We start from the raw sequence: 27,091 nt of genomic DNA on the forward strand, positions 1-27,091 counted from the left end.
TGAACATTCGCTTAGTTCATGAGAATTTGCAACTAGAGCTTTCTAAAGAGGGTATTCAGCTGAGTACATAACATCTACCAATATTTATGAATAAAGCTTACTTAAAATTCTTCTAACCAAATATTCTAAACAAGATTAGACATGAGGACACAAATGATTATAAAAAGCATTATCACTCTTTATTTGTTTTAGGGAAGTATTTTGAAACACCAAAAGAAGGCCCAAACAGATGGGAGAGATGGGCTATGTCCCTTTCAGCTGGATTCTTGCTCTGAAATCCCCCCTGGGTGTGGTGTCTGGAGCATGCACTAAAACTGATGCAGACCATGTGTCTCTGAGTCTGCCTCAAAACTGAAGAGGAGACTCTAGACTGATATAAACACCCCACCGACTCTTTTCTCATTTTATTAGATTGTCACGATAACTACAATGATGAAACTGACTAAGTCATTCAGTTTTCATAAACTCTAATTGGCTTCCCACCCTGGGAGATGTTTTTAATCTCTATTAACTTAGCCATTTTTACAGGCCAATGGAACCAATCTACCAACAACAGGGAATCAAGACAGAAGTTTATAACTCAGCTTCTCTAGACTCACCATCTGACAGCCTTATAGTTTCTTTCTAAAACTGTGAAGCCCAGTTGCTTTATGAGTGAATGCAGGTTCCATGATTCCTATGAAGATATGAGCAGAAGTATGTCTTCCAGGAGTCACAGTCTGTGCTTTACAGAGAGGACTACTATCAGCCTGGTAGTAATCCTGATAATTGGCTTAAAAAAAAACTATTCAACAATTACTAAGGAGTGAGCCAGACTTTACAAATACCACCACCTTAACCATGAGGCCAAACTGGGAATGATTTTGATTGACATACAAGTTTTGGGAGAATCTGAGCTAGCTATCTCATTGTCTTAGGCTGCTGCCCTGTATACATAGGTACTGGCATGGTCTGTATGTACTCTACATTCCTGAGATGTAGTGTGGAAATCAGATTTTTCCAAATAGAACCCCATTTAAATACACTAAGAAAGTAACAATTTTGTCTTTTTAATGAGACTGGCAGATTTTCCATAAACAGTCACATGGAAAAGATTTTACTATATCATAGAGTCTCTGTCTTGTCTCCTCAACTCAGCCCCTGTGGCAGAAAATCAGCTATAGACATTGCACAAATGTGTTGTACCATCTTGGTATGTTATTCATGAACACAGACATTGGGCCAGATTTGGTGTTGGGCCAAAAACAGGTGTTAGGCCATAATTCACCAACATTTGCATTAAATTAATAATTATTGAATGCTTAGTATAAGGGGCAAAATATGGATAAGTACTAGGGATACACGGAGAACAAAACAGAAAATCATATTCTTGGGAAACCTAGAGGTTGGCTTTCAAAATAAAACCACAACAAATTATAAAGTGCAGAATCATTCTTTAAATCAAAACTCACCTCAAATAATCGATTGATTAGATTTGTGGGTTTAGATTTTTGGATTGTGATTCTTTTAACTGAGGATCACTTAGGTCTAGATCTCTTGAGTGTAGCTGTGAAACCTACCACCTTATTCCAAACTAAACACAGTGAGCCTGGGCCTGCAAGGAATCCAGAGAGGTGCAGTTACTTGAAATGCCCTCCCTCTTTCTCTGTTTCCTCTGTCTCTGCTATCAGCAGCTCTACTTTTACTCAGACTTCCTGTTCCTAGCATTGGACTTCTTTTATGCTGTGTTTATACTTCCCCCTGTCTGTGGTTAAGTAAGTATAGAGCTGTGGACCTCTTCAACCTCTTTCTCTCTCATTCATTTGTACACACAGCCTCACACTTCAGCTCTCTCCTCTCCTGTCTCTCAGAATGACAATTCTAAGTACAGCTCTTGGTACGGTTTTCTATTTACTTCAAGCCGTTTCTGGAGAAAGTGGCTATGCACAGAATGGTGAGTCATTTCTTACTTTTCTTTTTTCTTTTTTTTTTTTTTTAAGGATTTCTCATCATCTCTAGAGTATGCTTCAGGTTACTCAGTTCCCTGACAAACCTGAACTGGGCACTGGGTTGGTATGGCGCTCAAGAACTTGTTGTATGCTCTCCCACCAGTGTGGGGATGATACTGTGGGTGGCATAAAAGGCTTCAGAATTGTTAAGAAGGAATGTGTTGAATCTCAAAACACATATCTTAAATGTTGATTGATGCCATGCCTCTGTTCCTAGAACACTGCTGTAGATACTACAAGTAGGCTTGTTAAAATATCACTTAGATGATTTTAATTTGTCAGGATATTGAGCTGAATTTGTTTGGTTTTATTTTTTAAGAGTTTCCCAAAGCATAAACTTTCCTGAAATATAATATACAGAGACAATAGCTTTGTCTGCATTGACCAGTGCTATATCAACAACACCTCAGTGTCTAGAACGTAGTATTCAACCAAAAACATGGGAACATTTCCTCAAAATACTTTGGCTTGACAGATTCATTTAGATTCTTAGTGAATAACATACAGATCTGAGTGTGTTGGCTCATTGAAATACACATAATTGCCTCCATGTTCAATAATTTAATCATATGGAATAATTTTCTTTGGAATGCCAAAAGTGCTCAACACCTACAAACAGATTCTGGCTTCTTAATAAATACATTGTAATGACAACAAAAGTATAGATGGAATTGTCTACCAACAGCAGGGAACACCCAGGAACTTGGGCCACCAATTTTTTTTTCCCAATTAAATTCTTTCACTTAAAAAGTATGTTCTGTAAGGAAAAGTATTTTCCTTAAAGACAATATCAATATATCAACCTAATGACTCAGATGTTTCTGGTCATGTTTCCTTAGTCATGCTTCCTTGGTTTAGCTATTTTGAGTCAATTTACTTAGTAATTGTCAAGGATGGAAAACCCTTGCATTTTCTCATTAAGGGAAGAGTCACAGGGGTGACATTTTCACAGCGTGACCAGTTATGAGGGATGATCATTAGCCTACACAGGATGTTCCCTTGAGTTTGCACAAGGTCCAAGGAACACTGTGGAAAACATGAAGAATTTACATGAAGACTTTGATGCAATATATTCCACTATTACATCTATATCTATGAAATTAGAAATGATTGTGGTCTAAAGTGCAAGCCTTAAATCTCTTCTTGGTGGCCATCTGTTTTCACAAAGAAATAAAAACTCTAACTTAAAGCTGAATTTTCACTTCAACTTCTTAATTTCAGATTTTTTTTAGATCTATAACCATCCAACTACATGATCATATCAAAATATTTGCCATTTTGAAATGTAAAGAATTCACAAAATAATGAGCTGTTCTTTCTTGAAAGACAAGTTAGTTTTCTGACAACCTCAAGGGTGATCAAGATACAAAAGGATACTTTTAAAAGTCCAAACCATTTAAATTGTTAATCAGCTACTTCCACTTAGTAGGAAGAAGTCTTCAAGTTTCACTACCTTGCCTATAATACATAGTCCAAAAAAGTTCACTTTTAATGCTTAGAAAACTTTAATATATATCCTTAGATACTTAAATATTTAAGTATTAATAATATTAATATTTGAGCATTAAAGGAAAATTAGATTAATTCCTTCTATTAAAGTTCTGTGTAATTTCAAAACCATAATGATAACACCACTACATGTTTTTTCAAAAGAATTTTCCAAAAGTTTTATGTATATTTTCAGAATCAAAATTCTAATTATTGTTCTCCAAAAATATGACACTGGCACAATTAACTCTTAATGAGTGATTACAGTGTTCTGATCCATTCAGTGACTCCTACAACATAAGCCCACATATCAGTACAGGAAGGCTCAGGGAGATTGTGTGACCTGACAGAGACCACAGCTACACAGACTAGACAGAGTTAAAATCACATCTGTGCATCAATGACACCAAAAGTTTTAGCTTTTACGTACACTGCTTTAACCTAAAAATTTTAAAATTCCTATCAAGAACATTTTCTCTGCCAAATACCATGCAATTTTACAAGTCATTGAAGGAGATGTTTTGTTGTGGTGGTGGTGGTGGTTACAAAGCAATCCCACTCAATTAAATAGCCAATGAGTTCTGTCTTAAAACATAGTCACTTTAAGTGAAGGAAAAACTGTAATCTGTAAGCGCAGTGATTTGTATATTGTGGGTATATTATATGATAAACCTCCCTTAGCCAGACTGGATGTGTGAGGTCAGTGGAAGTCCTGACTGGTGCCTGTCAGTTACTAGTGTATGCTCTCTCTGGCTTATCTTGTATATTGAAAAATTAGAAACAAACCTGACCCCAGGATGTCTGAATCCAAACAGTGACATATGTTCTATTGTATAGAAATAGTGGAAGGACCAAAGAGAAAAAAGATCAAGACAGTGTGAAAACTGCCTATAAAAGTAGGTTCAAACCACCCAGAGCCATTTCATGTAGAAAGGGGCCAGCTCTCAGGGAAGGAGACATCTGTGAAATTAGAAATGATCATGGTCTGGAGTGCAAGCCCTAAATGGTGAACCACATCACTGCTTAGCATTGTCATCAGGAGGAGGACTATGGTCTGATGAAATGACGTAGGACCCTTGCTGTTGTTAGAATTGTGAACTGGGCAGACTCTGGGGATGTTCAGAAAGGTATATGCCTGGGGTGGTGAGCAGTACCCACAGCTCTTGTCTAGCTGGCTGTTGGCGACTGGTCTCTTGGCCTGAACAGACCTGTCACTCACCTGATTGGTCCATTCCTAGCCAGATGGTTAATTTTCCCCACAGAGCTACTGGGTTATTTAAGTAGAGAGGGTACAGTTTGATCAGCTCGTGACCTCTCACACTCTATCTACCAAGGCTCAATTTTGGTAGAGTCTGAATGGATTTTAAAGCCATAGAGGCATCAAATTTCTAGCACAATTAAGTAAAATAACTGAGTCGTACACTCACACTTGGTCACTCTGGGAATGGCTCTGATAACTGGATTTCCCCAGGTCTTAGCGCAAGTATATTTTGTGGTAGAGTTCTCTAGCCTCACTTTTCTATTAAATATGGTGAAATATGCATACAAAGTATCTATTGAGTCCTAGGGTCCAAGAGCTAGCTTAGGACATCAACTGTCTGTCAGATTGTGCTTTCCAAAAGGAACTACAAAAAAAATCTTTTGGTTCCCAACTCTCTTCCAGAATTTTGCAAATATCTCTAAGAAACACTATGAATAAGAAAATAATCTGTAAGAAAAAAGGCAATAGGCATAGCAGTTACAGGATCTAATTTTCTAGTCACGTTTGCCTTGTTCAGTGGGTTAAGACAAATTGCCTTAAATTGTCTCACAATGCAGATGCCAATACTACCTTTAGTTGGGATGCCTTTTGGTGAAAGAAAAAGAAACCCTTTAAAAGAGTGAACTTCTAACCATAAGATAGCCTTCATCTTTTCATTTGAAAAAAAAATTCTTGGGAGGAAATAAATGAAGATAGTAATAAAGTCAAAGGTTAGATTAAGAAACACATGAATGGTGGTAGTATAGTATCTCATTTTGAGAACTTTTTCAATGTAACAAATATAAGATATAAAATATTCTTATATTTTAACTATAAGTTAAAATAAAAGAAATAGTCTGTTTACTGCATCATAGTTTTATGATATACTGATTCCATGATTAAAATATTTAGAAATATTTGGAAGTCATTAACTGTAAGGAATTTTTTTTTCATAGAAAACTCTGTATATTGGATTTTCGTTTCTGTTTCAAATTTTTATCTTGTTTTTGCCTTTGGAATTTCCTTCTTTAGAAAAAAATCCTATCACTCCTTCATGTCTCCCACAAAAGTCTGTCATTTTACTAAGGTCATGCCATATATTAAGAGGATGCATCTATTGGCCTCATTAACAGCTGCATAATTGTCCTTCCCCAGGAGATGTGGAAGATGCAGAGCCAGATGACAACTCACTCTTATTGTCATTCTCATGCTATAGTCAGTTGGAAGTGGATGGACCCCTGCACTCGCTAACCTGTGCTTTTGACAACCCAGACATCAACAGCACCAATTTGAACTTTGAAATATGGTGAGAAACCTGGTTTCTGTAGTGCTTAGAAGAAAAGCCCTCTCTCTTTCCATGAGTTCTTTTCATTCCTTGAAAAACAAAGAATGTCTCACCATTTATCATCAAATATTAAAGTCTAAGGAATTTCCAAAAGCCTCCTCAAATGCCTTCCTTTCCTGATAGAATGAAGCAAAGCAGTGCTTACTGTTCATGTGTCAGGTTCCAAGAAAACAGGAAATAATGCTGTGGATCTTGCAGATTCCTTATTCCTCCAAACTCCACACCAGAACTTAAATCCTGCTTCCTCTAGAATATTGCTTTCAAAAAAAATCTCTTTGCCCAATGTGAAGCAGTCTACTATCTTCAAGTTGCTTTCTGCAGTGAAATTGCCTGCTTCCTAATCCCAATACCAGTGCTTACTAACTTTTTGACCTGGAACAAGTTATATAACTTATGTAAGCCTCAGTTTCCTCACCAAAAAAATTAAGGTAACCAATCTCATAGGAAGTTGGGGGTGATTAAACAGTCTAAAACACATACAGCCTTCAGAGTGATCACCCAGTATGAGTGATGGATTAGAAATTAAATCATAATTCTGTGAATGTACACTTTCATCCTCTTGACACAGTTTGACATCAGATGGTTTACTCAATGTAAATTTTGCCAAAATCCACAGGAATAACTTTGGCTTTTGGATTCAAAAGGCTTCCGTTTGAAAGTAGGAAAGGAGCCCAGGGAACTTAATCTTCTTCCTCCCCAAAAAGTCATCTCCTAAGATTGAGTGTTACTATCTCTGTGACTTGAAAACAAAACAAAACAAAACTCTAATGAGAAATTCTGACTTGTGGCTACCTCCAAATTCATATCACATGACCTAATTTTTAGCTTCCTAGTGAGGAAAGTAATTCAAGATTCATCAGTAGTAAAGGAGAGTTTTTAAATGTATAGACTCAAATGACCAAATTACATTATTATATTGTGTACATATATAAATCTGTAATGACAAACTACACTATTATGCATTATTATGTTGCATTAATTAAAAAATACTTTGGTTTAAAAAAAAAAAAGCCCCCCAGCATAAAAAAAAATACATACTTGAGGCAGTCTCTTACCATGTATACAGTCAAGATAAACTCTGAAATTTATCTTACTTTAATTTATGGGTACTTCCTGAATCTATTTAAGAAGTCATTGGATAAATATGGTCACAGACTTAGAAAACCTTGCAGTATTCTCAGTATGCTCTTATTAGTTCACTGCTAAAACACTCTACAGAGAGAGAAAGAACCTACAAAGTCCAGAATCTGTGCCACAATTAGACTATGCTAAAACAGCCAAACTGTTTATTCAAATGATATGCTCATTTTTATGGGCAAAACTCTACCACAGAGGTTTAACTTTCAGTGCTCCAACCAGTTACTTGGTGGGCTGCTGTGAACACCTTGATTTCTCTTAACCACTCCAGGCTGACCATCCTATCCACTTTCACTCAGTGTCTGAACACTTCCTTGCCCACTTAAGCAAACCTGACCACTGCCCTCAATAAGTCTCTTGATTTTGCCTGTCCACAGCCTGCATTTGGCTTTTCCAGTTGAACTCAGGTATTGAAGTTGGGAAGGGATTATCTTAAGACATGAATGGGAAACAGTAAATAATACAAACTCCTAAGTAAATAAAGTAGTGCTAAGTGAGCAGCCAATTTTTTAACAAGTATCTACACCTGAAGCTATAGATTAGTGCACCTCTAAAGTTAAGTGAAGACATTGAGAATCAGGAAAACAGTGGTGTATTACGGGTCAAGCTAAGTTTATGTTCCACAATTAAACTATTTTTGTAGCATTTTTTTCAGTTAATATGATTTATTAAAAAGAAATTGGTATTTACTGACAATGGTACATGCTGATGTTCTTATACCTGTGGAATTGTTGGTAGATGCCAGGTGCCATCTTTCAGAAGGCAATGGGTCTACCACCTGCCCTGGGTGTGGCCACTACTTTCCTAGACTGAGAAACTGATTGACTTACTGTTCAGTGATCTGATCTCAGGCATGGGCTTGGATTAACCAAGCTCACAGTGCCTCAGTACCAGCATGAAAATTGACTAGTTCACATTGACAGATGCAACTCTCATAAAGATCTAAAGATTCATACAGGACTCAGAACCTATAGGAGTTGGTATTGAGGTAAAGGTTAAAGGACTAAGAGGCCCAGTAGGTGGTATATCAATATATATCTACTTTTACTGGCATGAAGAAGCAGGTAGATCCTGAAAAGTCTTTTAGTCACTCTAGCCTGATCTCTGGTGACTGAGTGGGAAAGCAGAGGCTCTAGATAGTGGTGCCTAGGACAGAATCCCAACAGCAACACTGAACTAGCTGTGTGACAGGAGTCACTTAGGCTCTCTCATGAATATTTTCTTGCATAGGGATAAGGACCTACATGGCAGGTGTCTGTAAGTGGTGCTTAATCTTAGAGTGTGGTTCTATTTTCATAAAGATATGATCAAAGGGTTGTTCACATAGAAATAGATATAGAATTTGTTGATTTTAGGACTCGAGGTATTTGGTTTATGTCTCCATGCAATTCTTTGTATTTTTTAATGGGGGATTTAATCTCAGTCCTGAAGTAGGAGCCCTTCTCTCATTGACATTACCAGACCAAACTCCATAATAGTTTTTCTTTGGACCCCCACACTTTCCTGTGTGCATAATTTTCACAGTCTGCCCTCCCAAAGTGATTTTACTTTTCTTTATTTCCAGATTCTCAGGGCACAATAATCACTTCAAAACACCACCTACAAATACCACTTCAAATATGTCACTGTTTGTTCTCATCAATTACTGTCACAGTGGCAGGCTGCACCCTGATCATCTAAAGTTTAACTATTGATATCTGTCAAGGATTGTTAATTTAGACATCTGCAAAATAAGTTATACTAACTCTCAAAATTGCTTAATGTTTTTGAGCTAGATTCTGTCTTTTAGCGCCATTTGAGGAATGAAAGCTACAGGTTTTGTTTGGGTTTGGTTTTAATTTGCTTTTTTCAATATTTGCATGCAAATATCTGTTAGTATCAACAGAAGAAATGCATCACCTGTACTGAACTATGCAATTTTGAAGGAGTTATAGAATTATGATGGTGAGGTGAAAAAAAATCAGATCACATGATCTCCAGAAGTCTCTCCTTGCTTTCAGAACAAGAAAATTTGTGCTAGTGGATTAGGGTTGACTTTCCCTTGGAAGGCCCTAGAGCATCAATTTCACCAGTCTGTAGGGCGACTTTGGCATTTGTTATATTCTTTCTTCCTCCAACCCTACCCCAAATACCCTAGAATAGTTCTGTTCAACAGAAATATAATGCACTGTGGAAATCTGTGAGCCACATCAATAATTTAACATTTTTGTAACCACATTTATAAAAAGGAAAAGGAAATAGGTAAAATATTAATTTTAACAATATGTTTTATTGAGCTCAGTATATTTGAAATGCTGTGGTTTCAACATATAATCAATATGAACAAATATTAGTGAGATATTCTACGTTCTCTTTTAAACTCAATATTCAAAATCTGGTATATAGTTTATACTCAGATCTCATTGTAATTTGAACTAACCATACTTCAAGTGTTGAAGAGCCACATATGGAGCAGTGGTTATTGTGATGAATTAGAACATAGTTCAGTCCTGAAGTAGGAGTCCTTCTCTCAGTTACTTTACCAGATTAGACTCTATAATCATTTTTCTTTGGACCCCCACTCTTTCCTGTGTGCATAATTTTCACAGTCAGATCACTCTAGATCATAACTCAAGCAACACATCAAATAAATTGCTTTAACAATCAAGTAAATTGTTTCAAGGCTGGACATGGTGGTGTATGCCTGTAATCTGAGAGACACAGGAGACTGAAGCAGGAGGATCACAAGTTCAAGACCAGCCTCAGCAATTTAGTGAGACTCAGGCAATTTAGCAAGACCCTGTCTTAAATTAGAAAATGAAAGGGCTGGGGATTAACTCAGTAGTATAGTTCCCTGGGCTCAATCCCCAGTACCTCCCCCCAAAATTTGCCAAGTAAATTGTTTCTATTGAGTTAGACTGGATTGCATTGAGGAGGACTACTCACAGAGAAATTATTTCCTTCAATCACCTGAATTGAAGGTCAACATCACTAAACACACTGCCTCTTCTAATCTGCTGGGTTTATTTTACCTCTCAGCAGGACTTTCCTTCCAAAGTAAAACTGAAAACAAAAATAGAACAAATATGGATGATTCAGAGCACATCATTCAAACTTACTAAAAAAATCTGTGGTAATCAGAACAATGTGCTACTGACACAAAGACAGATAAATTGATCAAGAGGAAGAACAGAGAGTTTAAAATAGAATCCTACGTACTAGTATAAGGTCCTTCTCTCATTTACTTTACCAGTAAGGCCCTGGGTTTGATTCTCAGCATGATAAATAAATAAATAAATAAATAACTCATTAGGCCCTGGGTTTAACACTCAGCATGACAAATAAATAAATAAATAAATAAATAAATAAATAAATAAAGGTCCATTGGCAACTAAAAAAAAAGAAATTTTCAAAATTGCCTTAGACAATTTTCTGTTGTCTGCGTAAATTGTTTCCACAATTTGCCTACTTTTAACATCTCTATGGGGCAACTTCCAGCTTCAGGAGTTCAGACCCACTAAAAGTTTGCTCAGCCTCACAAGACAGTCATATGGTTGTCCTTTGTTGCCCATTGCCCATGGATCTTATTCTCTGAAAAGTGGCAGTGAGCTAAGAATACGATTTTGGATTCTTCCTAAATTCTAAAAATTCCAGAAACCTGCTACAGATTTAGGATATTGAAGTATATAAGTTGATTTTTGGTACATATATCTATTGTGAAATAATCACCACTATTAAGCTAATTAATATATATATATATATATATATTATAGATATATTACCGTTCTTTTCTTTTATATGTATATTCTGGGTATAATTCTTTTGTCAGATAGATGAATTGCAACTATTTTCTGCTAGCTTGAAGCTTGTTGTTTCATTTTTTTTTCTTTCTTGTGTGCGTGGTTACTGGCAATTGAACCCAGGAATTCTTTATCACTTAACTACATCCTCAGACCTTTTCTTTCCTTATTTTTTTTTTTTTTTTTTGAGACAGGATCTCACTCTGTTACCAGGCTGACCTGAACCATGTGACCCATCTGTCAGCCTCCTATGTCACTATGATTACAGGTGTTCTCCACCCCACCCTGATTCTTTTCAATTGTGTATTTTAGTAAGCAAAAGCTCTTTATTTTGATGAAGTTTATAATATCTTTCTCTTTTCTGTTTAATGCTTTTTCTGTCCTCACTACTCCCAAAATTGGAAAGTTATTTTCTTTGGTTTTCTTCTAAATATTTCTCAGTTCTAGCCTTCACCTGTAGATGTATCATTTTTATATAATTGTGTGGAAGTAAGGTCCATATTTTCCATAAATTTACTTGGTTATTTCAGGGCAATTTTCTGAAAAGATTTTCCCTTCTCCCACTGAATTTGTTGGGTTTCTGTATTTAACATCAGTAAACCTTATACTTGAGCGTAGGATTCTATTTTAAACTCTCTGTTCTTTCTATTTATCAATTTATCTGCCTTTGTGTCAGTAGTACATTTTTCTGATTACCACAGATTTTTTTAGAAAGTTTGAATGAAGTGCTCTGAATCATCCATATTTGTTCTATTTTGTTTTCAGTTTTACTTTGGCTATTCTAGATTCTGGTATTTCCACATAAGTTTTAGAATCAACTTATTAATATTTTAAAATTCTTTCTAAGATTTTCATTACTACCATTTAGACCAATTTAGGGAAAATTCTATTTTATCAATTTTGAATTTACTAACCCATCAGCATACCTCTCCATTTATTATGTTTCCTGTAATATTTCTCAGCCATGTTTTGTATTCCCATGCAAAACCTTGAACAACTTTTATAAATTTTTTTCTAAGTATTTTATGTTTTCATTGCTATTATAAATGGAACTGTCACTTTAAACTTCATTTTCCAATATTTCATTCTAACCTACAGAAATAGAATCAATTTTTGTCTAATGGCCTTGATGAATTTATTAGTTCCTATAGGTATATTGGAGGTTGTTTATAGTTTTAAATGTGAACAAATATGCTTTTTGCAAATTAAAGATTTTTTTTTCTTTTTAATCAGGATTCTTTTTGTTTGGTTCTCTTGTCTTATGAACCGGCTCAAACCCAGTTCATAAGTTCTACTATTAAATAGAAATGTAGAAAGGGCCAGTCATGGTGGCACATGCCTGTAATCCCAGTGGCTAGGGAGGCTGTGGCAGGAGGATTGAGAGTTCAAAGCCAGCCTCAGCAAAAGTGAGGAACTAAACAACTCAGTGAGACCCTATATCTAAATAAATTACAAAATAGAGCTGGGGATATGGCTCAGTGGTAGAGTGCCCCTGAGTCCAAAGTTCTATTCCAAGTACCAAAAAAAAAAAAAAACAAGAAAGAAAGAAAGAGTTTCCCTATCTCTGGTCCTGATATAAGGATAATTAATGTTCACAATTTCACCATGCTATGAACTGTAGATTTTTTTTTTTTTTGTAAATGCGCTCTGAACTATAGTTTTTTTTTTTTTTTTGAGGAAGAGATCTTCAAACTATAGATTTTTTTTTTTTTTTTGTAAATGCCCTTACAATTGAGGAAGTGACCTTCAATTCCTTGGTGGCTGAGAGTTTTGTCATGAATGGATGTATAATTTTTTCAAGTATACTTTCTTCATCTATTGAAGATGAATAGACTATTTATGTCTTTTTCTCTGTTAATATGGCAAGCTATATTATTGATTCTCTGTGAATATTGAACCTATTTTGGTTTCCTGGGACTCACCCTTACTTGGCCATAATTTGTTAACATCAATATGTTAATATTTTCTTGAGTAATTTTGCATATACATTTTTAAGGTATATTTCTCTATAGATTTCTTTTTTTGTTTAATATTTTTGACAGGTTTTGATACCATGGTTAAGCTATCTTTATAAAATAAGTTGTTTTTTTTTAAAATTGCCTTAAACAGGACTGGGGTTGTAGCTCAGTGGTAGAGCACTTAGCATGTGTGAGGCCCTGGGTTTGATTCTCAGCATGATATACCTATAAACTGAAGGGGAAACATACCTATAAATAAATTACCTATAAATAAATTAATTAAATAAAAGTCCATTGGCAACTAAAAAAAGAATTTTTTAAAATTGCCTTAGACAATTTTCTATTGTCTGTTGTAAATTGTTTCCACAATTTGCCTACTTTTAACAGACAAGAAGAACATCTCTATTTCCTGGAAAAATATTTGAAACACTGGCACTATTTCTTTCTCATATACTTGATCTGTCTACAAACAAAGCATAGGCGGTTTTTTTAGTAGGGAAGTTTATTGATAATGAGCATAATTTATTTAAAAACTAGAACCATTCAGATTAGTTTCTATGTGGATCAGTTTTGCTAGCTTGGATTTATAAGAATTTTTACTATGCCAAAGTTATTACAGGTATTGACATAAATTTTAAAATTTCCTTTTTATAATTCATAGCCTATTGTGATAGTTCAGGTTCATTCCAGATATTGGTCATTTATACCTTTGTTTTTTGTTCTTGATCTGTTTTGTTTAGGGGTTTATCAACCAAAATTACATACAAAAATCACTTCAGTTAACCATTAAGTGTATGTGGTTTTACGTATATAACTCTTGAGGCTGTTGTAGCATTTCCTTTAACTTCCCCTGTGTTTGCTCACTTGGTCAAAAGTTTCTCAGCCATTACTTCTATTATTTTTGGAGGACATCAAAAAAAAAAAAAGTATTTTCATTCCTGCCTCAACAAAGTGTGTGTTTTTCAAAAAATATAGGAATTTCCTTTATCTTCCATGAGCCTGATTGAAGTATTTCAGGTACATCCTCATCTAATGTCTAAGTAAAGCATTGAGAATAAGGGCTGCAGGAAATCCACTTCAATTTAGTTTATTCTTTTTCTCTCTTGAGTGTGCACTCACCCACCCACATCTCTATGAAGAGGGAAGCTGAAACATACCTATAATATTATTCTCTTTGATACACAATTCCTAGCTAAATTAACACAGATTGCCTTTTTGTTTCCACAGTGATTCTCTTCTGGGGATAAAGTGCCTCAATTTGAATAAACTACAAGACATATACTTTATCAAGACAGAAAAGTTTTTACTTATCGGAAACAGCAGTATATGTGTGAAGCTTGGAGAGAAGAATTTAACTTGCCAAGAAGTGAATATAGTCAAAATAGGTAAGCAGCTGTATAAGGGAATATGGTTGTCCTTTGTGGGATACCTGTAGAGACTGGTTTGATCTTCCTGTGTGTTTAAAGTAGGGCAATTGTGGAGACAATTTATAATAGACAATAGCAAATTCTTTAAGACAATTTTTTAAATAAATGAAAAATTTGACACTTATACAAATTACTTCTATTTGAGAATTCTGTGGATCTTCAAGCTGAGCCATGAAATGGTGTTTAACTCCCGAAGACTGAGGGAAGAGTAAATCAATATGTTGCATCTAACTGTAGCTGAGCCTCCTGTTTTTCATCCACATATGTCCTTCCCTTCTTCATCTTCTTTTCTCCTGACTTCCTTCTCTTATTATCCCTATATTCACTTCATATTCTTAGTGTGTTTTGTTAATTATACATGTATTTTTAAAAGTAAATATATATTAAATATTAGTATAGTTCTCCAGTGGAAGAGAATAAATAAGGAGATAGATAAATAGATGGATGGATTGATAGATAGATAGTAGAGGATTGGATGATAGGAGACAGATTAATTTTAAGAAGTAGGCGTATGTGATTGTGGAAGGTGATAAGTTTGAAAATCTGAAGGCTAAACCAGAAGACTGGGAAATCACATGAAGGGCAGATATTACAGAATTGAGTAAAACTTCTGCAGGGCATAAAACTCAAGCAGATTTTCTTCTATATTGTTTTCTTGAAACAAACTTGCTCCTTTTTCAAGAAACCTCGTTGTTTGTTCTTAAGGCCTTCTACTGATTGAATGATCCCTATCACATTATGGAAGGTAAGCTGCATCACTCAAATCAGGTCTTTTAAAAGACAGTTTTACTTGGTATTTGATCACCTAGCCAAAGTGATGTGAGAAATACCACAACTTCATAAAAGACTTAATGAGGAGGGAAGCAAGGGAAATCTGATTTGACATAGAATATATATATTACATTTTGCTAAAAATGAATGATTTGAGTAAAGTTGCAATTTGAATTGGTACAGTGGAAAATTAACTGATATATATATAAATGTGTGTGTGTGTGTATATATATATATATACACACAAAAATGTGTGTGTATCTATATATATATATATAGATACACACACATTTATATTGGCTAAAAACATGTATATGGATAAAAATGTTTAAAATTATTGAAGAGAAAGAGAATTTAAATGCTATAGGTCTTTATTTCCCTCTCCTCAGACACCTTTCACGAGCAAAAGGCAAATCAATGGTAAGAAAGCAGTGCTCATTAGAGATAAGAAAGAGTGACAAGCCTAGCTCAGATTTGTTTCAGTCAGGTGGAAAAATAAAGATTAAAAGCAGAAGTTCCATGTGTGAGCAATTATCTTGGGGGTGGGAGTAAATATAGTGAAAAGGAAACATTAGTAGATGGTTGTGCCGTTGTCCAGACAGTAACATTGGCCACATCAGTGAGAGCACTCTCTAAGGTGAGGATACCAAGAGGACATCTCTGAGTTAGGCATAAGCCAGCTGGGTTTTGGTCATTTGGAGACCAGACTCAAATGGATGGATATTCACTTGGTGCAGTGCACAATGGCGCCATATTTAAAGGCTCACCATTTACATCCCAAATGTGAATTGCCATCTTTGAAAGACAGAAAAGACAGAGATTCTTGGTCTTCTGACACAGGGCTCAACACCAGGGGAGAGCTCATTCTTATACAAAGCCATGTCAGCACCCAAGTCCCTGCATGCACATAAAGGCTCACAGCACACCCACATTCAGATCCAAATCTCATGTGCTCAATGCCAAAGAGTGCCACATTCAGCACAGCCCCAACAGCAGACTGCACACCTGACAATTCTCATCTGAGGAGGAATGGGAAGTATGGTGGGTACACAGCTGATAACACAGGATCCTGAGAAAGGGGTGATGTGTCTTTCTTGGGGCTTTGGAAAGTGCTCCTGGGCAAGCAGGAGGGAAAAATGGTGAAGACTTACATCTTCTCCTAGCTCCTACTGTGACATTTCAGTTTAACTGAATTTAAAATGAATGCTCCTAATTATGCCCCAGAGCCAAAGCACCTCTGTAACCACCAGCTGCCTCTCTTACATCCTTCCCTTTAGGTGTCCCACACTGAATAAGTGACAGCATTCTGCCTCCCACTGTGCTTGGCAGCATAGATTGACATGTTCAGGTTGTATAAGAATAACTTAATTTTTTAGATATTGCTTCGGGAATGAACACCTTTTCCTCCTTTGGCCATAGATCCATTTTGGCTAAAGGCAAAGCTGTCTGGAGAGTCCTTGGGGGACAGTGACCAGCAGGGCCTTAGTCTCAGAAGCATTTGCTGAGAATGTGAATGAAGGCAGGTGTAAGGGGGTGTGGGGCTTTTCTCTGCACACACTTTCTTTCCTCCTGAACCTCTCTAGGTCATCTTTGCTTTACACAGTGTAGATGAGGGTTAAATATAAAGTACCCCTTCTACAAAGTCCCCAGGGTAAAGAAGAAGCCATCTGTTTTTCAGTCCCTCTAAGGCAATGTTACCCCAGTACCACAAGTTAATAGAATATCTGGGCAAACTCCACCACAAGTGTTTACTTGATTGGCCCAGGAGCCTGGCTTATCAAGACTGGCTCAGAGAGCTCCACAGTGGTCCACACACCCTCTCATTAACAAGAGGATCAGGTCATTCATGCAGGAGTAGTGGCCCCATCCTCAGAAAGCTGAATTCCCTGACTCTAATAAAGGAGAAACCAAGACACAGCAGTCTCACATCAAAGATGAGGAGGAGGTCCAATGCTGATGCTTTCCTGGGAAACCAATACTTTTCTCTGGACCTGTTCTGCCTGAAATCATCCCTAGCGGCCTCCAGCAGCTAAACTTACATAGCACATTTGATCTTAAGAACAACTGTGTGAGGCAGGCAGGCCAAAGGAAGAGGCCCAAGAGGAGCTCAGAGTTAATGCAGCTGAGGTTGACAAAGAAGAGCTTTGAGGCCACTCTGAAGTTACCAGCAAGGCCCAGCACGCAGATACTTCACTCTGTGTAGCCAAGATGAGGTGAAAGGTCCCAGCCATCTCCTAGTCTTACTGGAAGAATGAAAACCCAGAGTTTTGAGACTTCTTGCTTGAGGATATTTAGTAATACCTTCTCCGATATTCCAAAGGTAAAGAGAATACATTTTGTTATGAAATTTGCACTAGATGTAACAAATAAGACCCTAAACATATGATATTTGACACCCTAAGTCTATTGCTTACTCACATCAAAGGCAAAATTATATTCCTAACTTGTGAAGAGTGTTCCTTTAAGCAATAATTAGGGCTTCCCACATCCTGTAGCTACATCATTGAATATACACATGCAAATGAAGGAAGAGGAGTGCACTCAGGAATCACACAGGGGAGGGTGAGAGTGTTTCTGTACCAGGGTTGGAGCTGGTGCAGTCACTTTCACTCATCATTCAGGTCACTCCCTGCTACAAGGGTAGCTGGGAGATAGATTCTGGACTTGAGCCCAGGAAAAAGAAGTGATGGCTTTAATTTGTTAACTGCTTACTGAACCACATATGGTCAGAATGATTTTCAGTGTAGGTGGATATTTCATACGATCATGGCTGGATGTGATGGTGCACACTTGAAAAACAGCATCTGAGGAGGCTAAGGCAGGTTGATGGAAGTTCAAGGCCAGTCTCAGCAACACAAAGAGGCCCTAAGCAACTTAGTGAGACTCTGTCTCAAAATAAAAAATAAAAATTGCTGGGGATGTGGCTCCATGGTATAGTTCTCCTGGGATCAATCCCTGGTTTTATATACATACATTATATATATATATAATCCTTCTTTCCTTGATGACTTTATAGACAAACTTCATTTCTTTTTCCCTACTCAGTTAAACCTGAGGCTCCTTTTGACATAAAAGTCATCTATCGTGAGGAAGCCAATGACTTTGTGGTGACTTTTCATACATCACACTTGAAGAAGAAGTATGTAAAGCAATTAATGCATGACATAGCCTACCGCCAGGAAAAAGATAAAAAGGATTGGATGGTATGTAGATCAATCATGTTTCATAGTAAAAACTTTTAAATGTTATATAAGTTATTGTCGTAGAAGTACATTTGCACCAGAAAGTCTTAATAATTTTGTTTTCAGAATATACCCTTTACCAAAAGAAGCTCCCAATATTGGGTCAGCTTTGGGCCCCATATGCATGCACCTTTCCTAGCCTGTCCTTGTCTTGCTCTGATTTTCCCCCTTACTCTATTTTTGTCTTTATAATGTTTCTAATTCAGTTAGATAGTCACATAAATGGAGACCAAATGGATCCTCACAATGCAAAGGCCTCAAAAAGTGCCATGCCTAGTACCACACTCTTAAGCAAAACACTCTTTGAATAGTTAGGAAGAAGATGTGACCACCATTTGATTTGAGAATTTTGGGGAGCATGATGAGGTAAGGAGAAGAAGGGCAGATTCATCTCTGTTTTCTTTTTATTTTCAAGTCTGAGGTCTTAGTCATTGAACTTAGTATTCATTCTTTATTATCTGGATGGTTATTTAGCCTCTTTCTTCATGGTTTTCTGAGGTTGGACTATCTGGGTGTATTGTAAGGAAGTAGAAGAAGTGTAGAAGACTCCAGGTATTAGGTTCATCTTAAAGCACTACCTAAGGATGCCTTCTCTTTCTGGGGACTGAAAGAATGCCTACTTACTGCCACTGCCCTCCTTGCTCAGGCCAGGATCACCCTTGTTTGTTTGCAGTATGCAAATAACATTGCACAAACATACTCCCTACCCCAAACACTGGCTCCCTTCTTTTATTCACCCCATACACACATGGAGAGAGACTGAATGACATTAATCCTACTGTTTTCCATTATTCATCTAAAAATCGTACAAATGGAAAACAAATATTGGGGGAAAGGAAGAATTTTGAATAATGCTTCCAAGACTATCAGTTTGCTGTCTGGAGAAAAAAAATAAATCAGAAGTCTACCCTCCATCATACACTTATCTATGTAAACACACAATAATAAAAATTACAAGGCAATTTAAAACTTAGGATTATATTGCCACATCTACAGCTGATGGATCACTAAAATCTATATAAAGAGCTCTTATAAATCATTAAGAGACAAATATCACCATAGAACAATGAATAAAAAATTTGAAAAAATTGCCTATATAAGAAATATGTAAATTTAGTAAATATACAAAAACTAATCCAACATATGTAAATGTAAATAACAATGAAATAAGATTTTCAATCAAATTTTTCCTTTCCTTTATTTTTCCTTGCTTAAGGATAATACACAGTGTTTGGGGAGACAATTGCCTCTGTATTGCTATTCAAGATGTAAAATCATCTTTCTGGAAGGATATTATCTTGCTCACTAAACTATGCTGTCCTCTCCCCTTGCCACATGAAAGGGGAAAGAAAGAAAAAGAAGATACTGAATTGTGAGGAGGAACTGGTAGCCTGGGACAGACCTACCTCTTCCCAAGCTTGGAGACATCACCACCTGTATAAAGACCTATTCTATCACTGTTCTCTTTGGCTGCTCATGCATCATTTATGAGCTCACACTCTCTGTCCCTAATTCTGCTGCTGAGCCCTCTATGTATTTAAGCTCCTTAGTCTGACAAATATGAGAGAACTTCAAGAGGGTGCCTGTGTGACTCAAGGAGTTGAACTTGAAGTAATTTGAAAGATCTAGGCAACACTTCATTTTCTATCCTAAAAATATATTGGCACATTTTTCTCCTTAGCACGTGAATTTATCCAACACAAAGCTGACTCTCCTGCAGAGAAAACTGCAACCTGATGCAATGTATGAGATTAAAGTCCGATCCATCCCGTATAGTGAATATTATGAAGGCTTCTGGAGTGAATGGAGTCCAAGTTCCCACTTCAGAACTCCAGAAGTCAACCATGCAGGTGAGGATGGCTATAGGAAGTCCTTGTCCCCTACAATGCTTTGTGTGTCAAAGTGTGGGAGAGAAAGTGAGATGGACTTGCTGCACATAACACCTTAGGACTCCCCCTGGAGGGTGTCCTTCCCCTTTTTTGCCCCTTCTATGAAGAATAAGGGAACAGGGGAACTGTGTCTTTAATAGCTCAGAACTGAGACAGCTTGTGTTGATGCTACTGCCTCAGGTGTTTGTGAGAGCTCCTGATATTTCTCAACAAAATCCCTACTTACCACCTCCCATTTATCACTTTTGGCTAGGATTCCAATGGCTGGTCTCTAAGATCCCTCTAGGGAAAACTTTCTCTAAGGCAGGTAGGCAGGATAGTTAAGCTGTCTCACTTCTCCTTTTCAGAATGTCCTTGGCATGTAGGAGATAATAATGACCAGAAGAACCAGAGAACATGACTCAGGAAGGTGCTTGAAGCACCAACATAGACCTTCCATTTAGGAGGTTAGGGGAGGTTTTCTACTAAACCAGCCCTCATCCTCACTCTGGAACTTGTTGCACCTGCAGGATGAACATTCATCTCATCACTCTCTGCTTTGTCTTCTTCCTCTTGATGGTGGGCATCAGGCAAAGAGTGGTGGTATCTTTGATGCTCAATCACTTTTATATTTCGAGTGACTCATGTTCTTGCCCTGGTCATCCAAGTCTGTGCCACATAAACCTGGCACATCAATTTATTTACTAAAGAACCACTTACCAAAAAATAATAAATAATCCTGCACTACTAAATAAACTCAAACCATCCTGAAAAATCTATCCCAATGTATGCTTACTGAATACTAACCCTTGTCTATGCTTGTGTTTCAGGGGAAATGAATCCTGTTTTACTGATTATCAGCATTGTCAGTTTTATCTTGGTGGTTCTGTTGGTCATCTTAGCCTGTGTGTTATGGGAGAAAAGGTAACTTTCTTTAACTAATCAAGAGGGTGATTATGTGGGATCCTAAACAATCAGAGCTTGAGTGCCACTTATTATTGAGAAAACGGCAGAGGGGAAGCAGAAACTTCAGAAACCATAACACCCAGTATCCTCTCCCATCTATAGGTGATAGTAAATTTCCAGTTGATTTCCTAAAAGGCAAAAATACATAAATAATCATAAGGCAAACTCTCTTCCCAATAAGAATTCTTTAACCAGTGTTTCCCAACCTTTTCCTCCAAGGTCTCCTAAGGAGCATTGAAGCCATCAACCCTGGCAATGCAGAATATTTGTGGCCCTTACTTTCCACACTCAAATTCACGAGATTTTTATATTCTACCCTATGAAAGAGTCATGGTATGGGGGGTGGGGTTGTGGCTCAGTGGTAGAGCGCTTGCCTAGCATGCGGGAGGCACTGGGTTCAATCCCCAGCACCACATAAAAACAAAAATAAATAAATAAATAAATAAATAAATATATTGTGTCCATCTACAACTAAAAAAAAATATTTTAAAAAAAGAAAGAGCCATGGTTGTTTCTTCATAAAAATGATTTTTTAAAATATGCTTGAGTTCTTACTTAATGTTCTAGGAAGACATTTTCAATTTAGGAGCACATATCCTGGCATTACAAATATTCTGATTTGAAAAGCAGTACTTTAAAGCAATTTCCCAAAGTAACTGAGAATATATCCCCACTTCCACAAAATTTAGGGAAAAGAAATTACTGCTAGTAAAGAAATGGAATAAGATGGCAACATCTATATTGGGAATAAATGATCAGGTCAAATTTCATTCCTATAACTACATTGAAACTACCACCTCATTGTTAGCCTCATGATTCCTCCCTTCTAGGGCTCTTTTCCAGAGGTCTTTCATGGTCATGTCCTCTTCACAGAGTTTAATACTCTGTCCATGGTACTCAATAAGTACAGCATAATTATAAAACTACTCTTCTGATTCCTGGCTCAGAATAAGTAGAAAGGCCTATTGTGTCTTCTCCCTCTGCCATTCATTTCATATATCAGTGTCCTCTGATTGCAGGATTAAGCCTATTGTATGGCCCACTCTCCCTGATCATAAGAAGACTCTGGAACAACTGTGTAAGAAACCAAAAAAGGTAAGTGCTTTTGGTGCTCAAAGAAGCACTCTGTCAAGAATGATTTTCTAGGGAAAATAATATCTGAACCTCTACTTTTGGTCTTTAACACATCCCATAAGATTCCTTCTAAGATCCTAGGTGTATCTCCCAGGAGGTAGAAAACCAAAATGAACTACATGTCTCAGAATTTGTAAGGTTCTCAAGCTAGGGGGCACCACAAGTGGTCACTTCAATTCCTGAAGTGTCCCAGCATCTCCAGAATAAAAGGATCAACTGAAGAACATTTGGCAAACTCTTCAAAAAGTCCTTTAGGCATTTATTTCTCTGAACCAATCATTTGGTGGCACATCGCTCTGTGCCATTCTAATGCCTCTCTCTTTTTCTGTGCAGAATTTGAATGTGAGTTTCAATCCCGAAAACTTTTTGGATTGTCAGATTCACGAAGTGGATGGAATTCAATCTAGAGATGAAGTGGAAGGCTTTCTGCAGAATACTCTTCCTCCACAGCTAGAGGAGTCTGAGCAGCAGGACCTTGGTGGGGATGTGCATGGTCCCAACCAGCCCTCCAGGATTGCAGCCATTACCCCAGAAACTTTCAGAGGAGATTCATCCCTCAGATGCCTGGCTGGGAATGTTGGTGCATGTGCCACCCCATTACTCCCCTCCTCCAGGTCCCCAGACTGCAGGGAGGGTGGCAAGAATGAGCCTCCTGTATACCAGGGCTTGCTTCTTAGCCCTGGAACTACAAACAGCACCCTGCCTCCACCGTTTCCTCTCCAATCAGAAATTCTGACATTGAACCCAATTGCTCAGGCGCAGCACATCCTCACTTCCCTAGGACCAAATCAAGAAGAAGCCTATGTCACCATGTCCAGTTTTTACCGAAACCAATGAAGAGTAAAAACTCCAAGTCTGTCCCATTACACCTAACAATGGTTTCTCGGAGGGAGAGTCAAGAGTTTCTACTCCTCCTCATAGCACAGAGAGAACAAAGTTAATTTAACCCCACTACATCATCCACAGAATTTTGAGACATCACTTTGACCAGATGATTCATAACATTCAACATGAGGCGACAACATTCTTCTTCTAACATGTTGATTTGGACATTAGGTTTTCAATGACCCAATGAATTAACTATTTAAGGGGAAAAAAACAGGAAAGAAAAAAATAAGAATGAAGGAAAGGATGGAGAAGGGAAGGAGGCATGAAGGAAGGAAGGGAAGGATATTATATTATTGTTGATTATTATGCTACTATATATCCAATGCTGCACTATGTGCCCTGCACATCTTGTCTCACTTCATCCTCACAATAATCCTGAGGTGGGTACAATTATTTTTTTTATTATCCTCTTTTTTATAAATGGTAAAATTGAGAATGAAGGGTTTAAGTAACTTGTCTAAGTTGCCCACTTGGTCGGGGGAGGGAGCCAAGGTCTGATGCGATCTCCCTGAGCCACAATCCTTTCTCTTAACTAGGGATTACCCTGTTCTTGAGTGCAAACCTCACTAATAACTGGGGGGTTAAATGATTTATTATCCAACATGGGTCACTTTCGAAAGGGAAAGGGGAAATTATTAAATAATCACTCCAGAACAATAAGCATAAACTGGGACCATCCAGACAAACTTAGACCCATGATCACCTTCATGTAAATGGCTCTGAGGAAGACAGTGGGGAACAATGTGAACTATCATGGCTGTCATTCCTGTCAAAACAAGGGGAAGAAGGCAAGAAAAAAAGCTGCCATGCCCATTGGATTTTGTTTTTCTGAAAATGAGCTCAGGAAGGAATAGACTTGAAACCCAGAATTTCTATTGTTCATTGTCAAGACCATGAGCCTCTTTCCGCCCCACCCAACTCCAACTATCCAGGATGGCAGAAGAACCTATTGCTGGCCCTGGACAGTAGGACATTTTACCAATGAGTTGGGGAATGGCCCCCTTCTCTGTGTGTAGACCCTGCCCAGATTGTTCCCAGTTCTACAGCTCTGGATGTTGCCAAGAACTTTAGGGAGACGAGGCCCCCCGCTGAGGATGGAGAAGAATAGAATGTGAACATTTGACATCCGTTCCATTTCCTTTCTTGGTCTGGATAAATTTCTCACAACCAGATCAAACCAAATCAAGGAAGCTGAACAACGTCAGCAAACCCCTCTCCCACATGCCCCTGACCCTGTCTATGGAATCACACAAGGCAGAGGTGGCCCAGGGAAGTGAAGGACATGGGTTCAGGGTTTTGTTTAGGGTTTATAGTTGTTTGTGTTTTGAATTTTCTTTTTTGTTCTGTTTGTATTTTGTTTAGGAAAACTAAGAGTTATTTTTTTTTTAATTTTTGTGTTTGTTCCGTGCTGTCTGTGAAGGGGGTTTTAAGTTGTGGACTAATGAATCCTATCTATTGGCTCATTAACTGGCCTGACTATTGGCCTACTAATATATCAAACCATTTTATTCTTCTGATAACTGTTTTTCCCTTCTTTCCTCCACATTAGTAGGAATGACTACAGTATCATAAATACCATGACCATTTAATTTTGTGCAGTGTTTCTGTGATTTTAAAAATACTTCTATAATCATTCACTTTCATCTCCTTGACAAGCATTTATAGAAAGCCTTCTATGTGCTAACCAGAGTGTTAGGAACAGGAGCTCTGAGGACACATAAGAATGGGTCCCTGCCTCCTAGGATGCAAAATTTAACAAAGGTTACAGCTTGTAAGCAAATGCTTATTTGCAAAATTCTAGAACAGAGGCAGGTTGGAAGCACTCTTTTGAAGACAGGGAAAAATGCTACCAAAATGACATAAATTTGCATAGAGGAAAAGTAGAATCTGCCTGGTATATAAATAGCAAAAGACGTTTACAACAGGTGGACGGGTGATATGTACATTTTGTAAACATGGAAGCTGAGCCTCAAAGAGGAGGTCACACAAAGTTATGCCAACCTTGATCTCTAATATCCACAAAGGTTCTTTGAAGGATTTATTATTATCTTTGGCTTATGAGAAAATTGGGACACAAGACAGAGAGGACTGGTAAATCTCTCAAACTTGCATGATGAGCTAGGACTAGGAATCATAATCTTGTATCCCTGATGTAAATAGACAGTCTTTTTCAGAAAGGAAAAGATAACTGTAGAAAATCATCAAAGTCCTTCTCCAGCTTTAAAACCCTCTGTTTCTATGTTGTTTGGTATTTTGTTATAACTTGCATTTAATGTGCCTCTCTGTAATTGAAGGTATTGAAAATCCACGTATGATATAATCACAACTGCTGCTAATGCTTGATTATATATTCAGGACTATATAATGCTAGATTGCTGATTGGTTTTCCCTGATGCCGTCTTTCATTAAGAAAGAAAAGCAAGTCAGAGACAATGTATAAATCAGAAAGTCAACTGCCAGTTCCATATAGCATAAAAGGAAAAGACAATTGGGAAATAGCCAACTGATTTGATCAAGCACAGATCCAGGATGCCCTGGACTGTTCAATCTATTTTCTAGCTTTTGTTTCTCTCTGTTCAGTATAGTTTCCATGGGAATTGGCTTCAGAAAAATCCAAGTATGGGCTATTTCAGATGTGTTGTGTGTACTTGTGTTTTCTTAGCTCTTCTGAAAGTGATGCAAGACTTGGAACTAGTCAAGAAAATGGTGAGAATATATAATGGGGAGCCTGAAAATGATACCCGTGAGATGGCATTTTTATCAGCTTAGTGGTGTTTCTTTAGGGTTATTAAAAATATCCATTATTCACTACAGCAAAGGTCTCTGATTAGACAGTTTATTTTCACAGGCATTACTAACATTTTGTAGAACTGCTACATCTATAAATGTAAGATGATGTAAGATGTTTGTTACCATCTCATATTTAATTAAATGCTATGGAACTCTTGCTGACTGTACTGTGTTCTGTGAAGACTGTAGATAGAGGAATGTTAGAGTCTGTAAACAAGTCAAGAATGGTGCCTGGCATTTTGCAGAGGGAGTGGTTTGTGAAGTAACGCCAGCGAGCCATTAAGTGTGGAAATTCCTTATTGGTTGACTGCTGTATCTAGTTTATGTTAATTAAGATAAGCTGTGTGGAATGTATATATACCCCTCCGGTCCTACAATAACTCCCACTCCTGCTGTATCAATCTACACAAGTTGTTTGTCACCCTCCGGTTATTTTGCTGCAGCCGGACTGCGCAGAAAGGACCACAGGTCTCAAAGACACTGGAAACATCCTGTCATTTACTGTCATTTTACAGGTTTGGATTTCCAGAGAAATATTTTTTACACCAATTAATTGTCAACTCACAATTAATAGCAATTTGTTGAGGACTCACACTGGACTGTTCTACATACTGCTGGATCCTGAGGTTAGAGAGATGAAATGGGACACAATTACATCTACATGCAAATTTACAATTACATCTGACATTTTTATATGTAAATGCAATTGTGTCCCACTTCATCTCTCACAATTACAGGGAACAAAAGATACATAGGACTGGTTACAATGTCATACCACTGCTTTAACACAAAATATCTGTCAGAATTCTTAGCTTTCAGCAATAGAAACCAATCTGGGCTAATTTTGAGGGGAAAAAAAGAAGTTATTTTTAAGGGTTACTAGAGAGCTTATGAAATATCTAAAAGCCAGTCTTGGAAGCCACACAGACACCCTGCATCTCTGACACTGGAACCTCCAGAAACTGAAAAGAGCCACTTCTGCGGCTGCCGCCCCACCTCTGAGTGTCGCAGCATCCAGCAGTTTTACACCACTGTCTGGGGGGTGAAGGCAGAGCTGGGGCCTGTGTGGA

The 27,091-nt window shown here is 37.4% G+C and overlaps 1 protein-coding gene and 1 non-coding gene across 3 annotated transcripts; both read left to right on the forward strand.

The window, feature by feature from the left end:
- Positions 1-1,760: 1,760 nt before the first annotated feature.
- LOC114093442 (interleukin-7 receptor subunit alpha) lies at positions 1,761-26,178 on the forward strand. 2 transcript variants are annotated; one of them, XM_071612660.1, is made up of 8 exons: positions 1,771-1,933; positions 5,872-6,022; positions 14,163-14,320; positions 18,179-18,336; positions 20,057-20,225; positions 21,074-21,167; positions 22,229-22,304; positions 22,677-26,178. In XM_071612660.1, the coding sequence occupies exons 1-8, from the start codon at positions 1,852-1,854 to the stop codon at positions 23,178-23,180; spliced, it is 1,392 nt and encodes a 463-aa protein (XP_071468761.1). In that variant the 5' UTR covers positions 1,771-1,851; the 3' UTR covers positions 23,181-26,178. The 2 variants fall into 2 exon arrangements, with proteins under 2 accessions (XP_071468762.1, XP_071468761.1); XM_071612661.1 differs by lacking the exons at positions 21,074-21,167; positions 22,677-26,178 and having other exon boundaries at positions 1,761-1,933; positions 22,229-22,308.
- Positions 21,553-21,625, forward strand: Trnaa-agc (transfer RNA alanine (anticodon AGC)). Its single transcript has one exon. It is a non-coding gene; the product is annotated as a tRNA-Ala (tRNA).
- Positions 26,179-27,091: the final 913 nt, after the last annotated feature.

Source organism: Marmota flaviventris, chromosome 5 (genome assembly GCF_047511675.1).
Source record: "Marmota flaviventris isolate mMarFla1 chromosome 5, mMarFla1.hap1, whole genome shotgun sequence".
NCBI classification, from domain to species: Eukaryota; Metazoa; Chordata; class Mammalia; order Rodentia; family Sciuridae; genus Marmota; species Marmota flaviventris.